Below are 7,972 nucleotides of genomic sequence, written 5' to 3' on the forward strand. Positions count from 1 at the left end.
ATACCGATGTTTTGTGAAACAGCAGATATCTTCATCAAGAGCATTGATTGCGAGTATTGTTCGGGAGACTGTGCTGTTTCTGGATTCGATACTCTAGTGCAGTCTTTTTGCGGCTGGGTGTCGTCGCATGGCGGATTTGGTTTTATCACCTTTACTTTGCGGACCGACTTCCCACTATATTGCCGTATCACTGCTTCTTTTCTAGCGCTGAAATCCGATTCCATTTTTCGTACAGCTTTCCTGAACTCCTCGTCGATTTTTGCTAGATCTTGCTCGTAGCGAAGCTCCATAATTTTCACCCTTTTATCGTATTGCTTCCGCCACAACTCATTCTTCTTTTCTAGAAGGGAAAGCTCTTCTTCTACACTTTCCATGGCGGAGTGCTTTTTGTGGAATTACAATTTATTGAAGTTTGTTGGGGCGTGTGATGCGTTCGGAACTAAGATACCATATTGAGAGCAGCTTATATTTCAAGCAGCTTCAATAACTGCAAATTTATTAAAGAATAATTAATTTCTATATAATTACAGTATAAACACTAATACATTGTAGTATCAGCTCACGGACAAGTCACCCAACAACAGCGCACAATTTGTACTTGTTCCACCCATCGCTGTAAATAAAACGGCTGCTTTAAAAACCGGTTTCCCTCTCGGGAACATTCTTAAAAATTAAGTGGTTTCCTCTACTACGATTTTTTGTCCGAATGATTCGACCGCGTTGGATGATAATTGGGACCGTTACCCTAATCGGTGTTCGTCGCACGGATGAATGTGATTTAGTCGCGCGGTAGCTTTTTGGGCTACTTTTCCTTGTTTCAGGATTCTATACTTATCGGTATGCAGGTTGTGATCGAGGTACGGATAATTTCCCGATATTGCATTTCACCGCACTCCTATGTTTTAACTAAATTAAACGCACTTCAATGTAATTTAATTCCAAATAAATTCAAACTGCATCAACTTGGGTGTTTTTACGATGGCGAAACTGTTTTGGTTCTTTTGCCTTCTACTGCATCACACATCTCATCTACGTATTTCTCATTCCACCTACCACTACTATCACGCATGCGAACTGTCATGCTGCAGTTATGCTACGGCTAGACTGATCCATTATTAGGCCGGTTCAAAAAATCTTATTTAGTAGCGGCGTCGCAACACCCCAGCCCGTAACATCCAGCATTTCCGGATTTACCTTACTTTCTAACGCCGCAAACTTTACTACGTCTCGGTCTCTGCACCTTACCATCTACGTCCTCCCGTTGGTCTATCGAGCTCGTCCGTCTGAGACCTTGATGACCGCAACGATAAAGCTCTATCTCCAAGAAATCCGGGATTTCCCGTCGACCACGAATAATCACACTCTTCGATCTGCTGCTGTTCGTCGAACCATTGCCAGCCGCCTCCGGTAGTGTCGTTGGCAGGATTCCACTCGGCAACTTGCGCCCCTCATCGAGCGCGCGCATCACCCCACACTTTTTACGCTGATCGATTTTGACTTCCTCCGGTTTTGCGCCACTTCCCACGAGCCTTCTCGTCGACCGCTTTCCCTTGTACAGATACGGCAAGAACTCGCCGCGGTGCCTCGTCGAGAACGCTGGTCCCCACTTGGTTCTCAGATCGCTCCCAGGAATCTTTCCTTCACCATCTGCAGGATGCCACGTTTCAAATGCGCCGGTGTCGCTGGCTTCGCCTCTTGTAGGCCCCGTAGAGCTTCCATCGGATTTCGGATTTCGATCCCGCCTATTGTGTTGTTCAATCTGTCTTCTTGCGTTCGGAACGAGAATCGCTATGTTCGTTGTGGTTCTTCCAGGTCTGCAGTGTCGAACGCCTAACATCCTCGGTGCTGGGCGGGCTTTCGACAGCAATTCGGTATCACAGCGATCGCCGGCAAGTGGGGTAGTTCGCTCTCGTATTTTTAGGACACATTTCTTCTTTCCCCGTGGAATTGCCACCCGCGATTCTTCCAAAGAAAATTGGCTCTTGAATAGCTCGGGCGGCAGATCGTCGTTTGTTATCTGTCGATGGTAGCCGAAATAGTTACCGGCCGCCGCCGAGGTTGTCTGCCGCGGCCCATACACAGTCCATCCCAGTTTGGTACGCACTGCAATCGGTTCCCTGGGCGTACCCACCTTTGCCTCTATCGGCGCAAACGCGTGGATATTGTTCGCCCCAATCAGCAACTGCGGCTGTCCATCGTACGACTCGATGGGCAGCCCTCGCATATAATTGTACTGTGCTGCAAGCTCCTTCGAATCCAGCTTTTGATGCGGCAGCATCAAGTTATTCACCGTGTGCACAGTGTGCAACAGCATCTTGCCGCCGGCTGCAGCTTCTGTTCCCGACGCCCAAAGGCTTATTCTTCGGGAATCCTCCACTCTCGACATGTTTCCCGTCCACTGGATGGTCAATCGCTCTTGTACTCCGACCGCGCCCAGACGGTCGGCGAGCTTTTTCTCCACCAGCGTGACGGAAGCTCCTTCGTCCATGAATGCCAACACCGAAACTGTTTTATCTCCGCAGTGAAGCTGTACCGGAACGATCCGAAACAAGACCGTGCAGTTTGCCCGGATTTGTGCACTCAGCCCGACCGTGTTTCCGACCGGATGCATGAGCGGGTGATGGGACTCTCTGCAATCGCTGATGTTGCAACGGATTCCGAATTTGCACTGCCCGCCATGCTCGTTGAGGCAGACATGGCACAACTTCTCGTGCGTCACCAGCTTCAAACGCTCATCGTACCGCAACTTATTGAAATCCGCGCAGTGCTGCAGACGATGATCTTTGGATAGGCACATCTTACACGGTTTCAGCTTACTCTCTTCACTTGAATTGTTGGTCGAACTGCTGGCTCCGCAGTGACAGTATAGTCCAGCCTCGTTCGAACTCTCCTCTTCGGATTGGGAATCTGATTCGGGCGACGGCGTTGGATTGAACTCCACGTCAACGTTAGCATCGCAGGCGTCTGCCAAGATGTCCATCAGGAAATCCGTCAGCGTTCGCAACGTTGTTTCCCCTCGACCTCGCCGGTAGTGGACCCACTCACGCTTTTCCCGATCCGGCAGCTTGGCAACCAACGACTTTATCAGCAGCGGGTTGACGAGGTGTTGCCGTAGATCCGCTGCCTCCAGATGGCCGCAGAGTTGCTCCACTGTGTTTCCGAATGGAACAAAACTCTTCAGATTGTCCGGCCTCGGGGGTTCCAGCCGGTTCACCTTGTCCAGCAGGCATTGAAGCAGTTGTTCCGGGCGGCCGAAGTGCCGGCGCAGCTTCTCGATGACCTGCGGAATGGTTTCGGGAAGTAGCAACTGCCCGGACACTAGCTCGAGAGCGTCGCCTTCCAGGGCTTCCTGTAGTCGCATCAAGTACTCGTGGTTCATGTAGCCGCAGACATCGTTGGACACTTTGTAGGCCGCATAGAACAATGGCCATAGCGCTGGTTTGCCGGAGAATTTTGGGAGTTTGTAAGTTAACCCCATTCTCGCGGCCAGCTGGGCCTTCGTCGGTCCGGTCTGCTGCTTCCCCAGCCCGTTTTGGCTGACACTTCCCACTTTCTTGCACGTCTTCCTTGGAACGCTTTTTCTCGCCCTGGCTTCCATGGAAGAATCCGAACTCTGGGTTGACAGATCGGAATCGTCGGAGTTTTCGTCGTCCTCGTCTCCTCCGTCGGTGCTCTCGTAGTCTCGCGTTAGCTTCTTCACGTTCGCCTTTCTCAGCTTCAACACGTTTTTGTTGATTTTGCCGGAAGGACCCGCTCGCGAAACGTCCTTGACTACTTTCGGCGCCGGCTTCGACTTTTGACCCGAAAGTTCCGCTAACTCCTCATCCATCGCCGCCATTTGCATCTCGAACGACGACTCTCGGTTCGCCTTCAGCCGCTGAATCTGCTCCTTCTTCTTTTGGAGCATCTCCGCTTGCCATGCCCTTTGTTCTTCTTGTTCCTCAGCGCGCATCTGCAGCTCCAACTCCATCTTTCGCTGCTCGAACGCACGCTGCATCTCCCTTTCCTTTTTCTGCAGCAGCCGCTCCGCCTCCATCTCCGCGTACTGTCGCTTCTGTTTCTCCTCTAGCGCTTGCACCTTCGCATCCACGCTAGACGAAGCTAGGCGAGAGCTGACGCTGGATTTGTCAGACTCGTTGCCGTTTTTCCGGGTGCGAGCCTGCTTCTTGGCGTCCTTCTGCTTCTGCTGGTACTCCTGGGCCTTCTCCTGACAGGCCTTGCTTTGGCAGTACCACTTCTTCGGCAGTTTGCCCTCCTCGATGCCCACGCAACGGATGTGGAACCATTCCGCGCATCCGTCACAGCCGACCATCACTTCGTCGCGCGTAGACGGGCCACAGATGGCGCACGGAGTCGCCGTCAGGTCCATGATGGTTTGGTCGTCGGTTGATGCAGAGAAGCTCCTTCGATGGCACGTTCAGGAGGATACATTATTCGTAAGTAGGAAGTGATCATTAAAAAGTAATATTTTAGTAGTTATTGTGTTGGTACGCATTCAATTTTACCGTGAATATTGGGGTTGCAGAAACATAAAATTAATGCGCTTCGAAGTGAATATTAGCACATTCTCACTGCATCTTTAGTATCACAGCTTGGCAAGACAGGGCAAGACAAAGTTTGCCGGGTCAGCTAGTAATTCATAAATCTATATAAATAAAAATGGAATGGTGTTTGTATGTCACGAATAGGCTCGGAAACGGGTCAACGGATATACTTCATTCTTTCACTGTTGCATTCGTGCAGGGCTCCGACGTGTTCGTGCGAAAAAATAATAATGAAAAACGACCGGGAAAGCAATGAAAACGGGAAAAATTGAAACTTCATTTTTCGGGGCATTTTTCTACTCACTGTTCTGTCAAAAAACACAGTAGGCAGGCAGGACGACGTTTGCCGGGACAGCTAGTCTGTCATAAATTCAATTTGGAAGAAAATTTTTACACAAGATTAAAAATTAATGATGATGAACCTGGGCTTGTTAGTGGAATATCTGTAAATAAAAAGAAAATCGTGTTAAGTAGGTACTGTTCCTTTTAATTCCACTAAGAATTTGCATACTTTTACAGATATGTATTTCGACTTCAACTGTAAGATCGTCTTCAGTGTCTTGTACTTGACTCGACTCGAGCCCAGTGTGAAAAATATGGATAAATAAATGCGTTTTAAAGCTGTTACATCTGGTGCAGATTTTGCATTTTAGCGTTTCATGCGTTTTTTATTAATTTTCGGGCATGCTTTTCACTTGCACTTGCATCAAAATATGTAACTCAACACGATCATAAAAAATAAAGTACATTTCCAAGTTATGTTTTTTACAAAATTTTATCAATCGCTAATTCTACATTACGCATTCAAATTATGAACACTGCTCGACAAAATTTTACAAAATTTGTTGTTATGGGATGAGAAAAAAATAACAGGGGTTTGGGACCCTGAAAGTGTTATAGTAAAAGAATTGTAAAAAAATATTGTACCGGGCCTTCACAGTTTAAAGTTTGTATGGATAACTTGAGGTGTTCAATTGATATGTGCATTGGAACGTGCCGTTCATATTTTTAGGCGTTTTCGGTATTTGGGCTAGTTTCGGTATTGTCTAACGCCTGAATATATGCACAGTGCGTTCTAATACACATATCAATTGAACACCCCAAGTTCTCCATACAAACTTCGGTTTTGAACTGTGAAGGCCCGGTACAATATTTTTCAAAAATTCTTTCACTATGACATTTCTAGGGTCCCTAACCCCTGTTATTTTTTTTTTTCACCCCATAACAAAATTTAGTGTTGAACGGTGGAATAACTTGTGGCGGTTACGAAGATACGCTATTAAAGGAAATTTCCTTTGCAAATAGTTCCCGAAACAACCGGGAACCGATCCCGACACCCTCTGAATGGTCGTGCTGAATACCCGTGCGCTTACCGCATCGGCTAGACGGGCCCAACCGCCAGATCATTTTTACCTAATATTTGTACGTATACCGGTTGAGCATTATGGGTCCCACAGCATAATTTATTTTTTTTTCACCTTCCTTGAGTTCACCCGAGCTACAAAGTATATTAGCCTGGCAGAAGATACTGCTATGAGAAAACTGACCTAACCCGCACTGGGTTAAGCACTTAGTAGCATGGTTCACGCGCCTTCACATTTTGCACCATAAATGGGCAGAGCTCTTCCAATACCCCTACGACATTACAACCGTTAACCCTTGAACGCTTGGGCCCGACACGAAAACCTACCACGGTTCACCGTAAATACAGTTACGCAATCTCTGCCATCCAACATCGTCTGCGAGCAGCATCGTCGTCATAGGAGAAGATTCCTACAAAGCAAAATGATGCAAAGCTCGGCTGGCAGCCCACCAAGTCTAAAGAAAACCGGTCCAGCTTGCGTCTGGTTCAAAGTCAAGTTCACAGCCTCAGCCAACGAAAGAGTTGAAGCTGCACGCGTGATTCGATAATAATGATGGGCAAATGAAAGCGAAAGCTCACGACTGAGCCGGAAACTGGCACATGCTACCGGAAGGCGACCCACTTTGGCGCTTCAGAGAAGCTTTCACTCTCGATTGGTTTAGTTGAGAAGAAAATAAAAGAGATGCAAAAAGGTGTAACGGACAAGGTAAGATTTCGAAACTATTTAAAAAGCTTGATAAAATCAAAAACTCGGCGTTGATTACATGATCTATTTATGTTTACATTTCTGATTACAGAATACTCGTTACTATAGACTAGGTGTTCTGAACACACATTTGGCTAGACTAGTTGAAATGCTACTTGATGCACAGTTTACTTCTTTTGAGATTTGGCGGCCAGCACCCGAAGTGCCCTCTCAATCAGCTCCGGAATTGGAGGTGGCGTAGGCAGATGGTCACCCTGCGGTTGGAATCCGTTTTCATCGGCTACGTACTGTACGGAAAACTTATTGCCCTCTGCGTCCGTGTACGCGAATCGACCTTCGGCAACCTGCAAGCATTAGAACAATTTCAAAATATGCAACCTTTAACAACTACTTTCACGGGAGCACTACCACAGCCTGATCTTCTCCAACGGTCTTCAGTTGACCCTGTTCTTCGTGCAGGATTCCGTTTGAAGTCTCGTACGCAAACTGATAGGATCCATCAACGTTCACTTCGGCATCATGTCTCAATACCGTAGCTTCCTGGTCCGAGTCAGCCCACACAGCACAGACCAAACTCACGGCCAACACACAAACAATCTACAATGATAAAAATAACCCAATTTGGTAAATTTCATCCATCACTTTCCAATTCTCTGCCACCACGCACTAGTTTCATCTTCGTTTCCAACACTTTCCAGCGGATATGCGCACAAGGGTGAACTTTTCGGGTCGTTGATTCTAGCCTATCTAACCGATAATTTCCCAAGAACACACTATTTATATTGAACTCTTAAGTTTTTCCTAGGATGGGTTCACGCGGTAAACCGGATACCTAGACGAACTTGAAACCACAACAATGTCATCTTCTAGCAAGAGATACAGGTAGGTAGGTAGGTAGAAGAACCACCCGCTTGACACTAGCGCGAGCGTGGAGATGATAAAACAGCTTTGTTTTGGCGGCAAAACCGGACGCGAGACTGTATTAGAAATAAAAAATTAACAAATTAGAAGACAGCTTTGCCGAAGAACTTCTGTTGCTTTATTATTTTAAGGTGTGTACTCTGATGTTTGTGGAGATCAATCCACCTAGCGTGCACTGAACCCGTAACGTGTGTCGATCACCTCATAATGGTGCGTTACGGGGTAAGATCTACCATTACAAATTTTGATTTTGTAATTCTCCAGCTTGGTTAATTTAAAAGCAGAAAAATTATTAGATCAAATTTTGGTTTACTTTTTGTGTTTTGTTTTATTTTTGTATTTTGTTTTTCACTACTAATAGTCCATTTGTTGCAGTGTTATTTGCTTGATTTTAACTATAACTAATAGCTATAATAACTATTTGTTTCAGCGCTGTTC

General features: G+C 46.6%; 1 protein-coding gene and 1 long non-coding RNA gene across 2 annotated transcripts; both read right to left on the reverse strand.

Moving 5' to 3' along the window:
* Positions 1–236: 236 nt before the first annotated feature.
* LOC134287706 (uncharacterized) lies at positions 237–604 on the reverse strand. The gene is made up of 2 exons (XR_009997467.1): positions 546–604; positions 237–487 (listed from the first exon to the last, which is right to left on the reverse strand). It is a non-coding gene; the product is annotated as an uncharacterized LOC134287706 (long non-coding RNA).
* Positions 605–6,663: 6,059 nt separating this feature from the next.
* LOC109420609 (endocuticle structural glycoprotein SgAbd-2) lies at positions 6,664–7,972 on the reverse strand. The gene is made up of 3 exons (XM_019694971.3): positions 7,281–7,972; positions 7,022–7,210; positions 6,664–6,957 (listed from the first exon to the last, which is right to left on the reverse strand). Exons 1-3 carry the CDS (start codon positions 7,287–7,289, stop codon positions 6,781–6,783), a joined length of 375 nt encoding a protein of 124 aa, XP_019550516.3. The 5' UTR covers positions 7,290–7,972; the 3' UTR covers positions 6,664–6,780.

This window comes from Aedes albopictus, chromosome 2, assembly GCF_035046485.1.
Source record: "Aedes albopictus strain Foshan chromosome 2, AalbF5, whole genome shotgun sequence".
NCBI lineage: Eukaryota > Metazoa > Arthropoda > Insecta > Diptera > Culicidae > Aedes > Aedes albopictus.

Excerpts from the sequence above, each read along its gene's own strand:
- LOC109420609 (XM_019694971.3), bottom strand. Across the intron at positions 6,958-7,021 it reads TTGGAGAAGATCAGGCTGTG|GTTGCCGAAGGTCGATTCGC; the intron begins GTAGTGCTCCCG and ends TAATGCTTGCAG.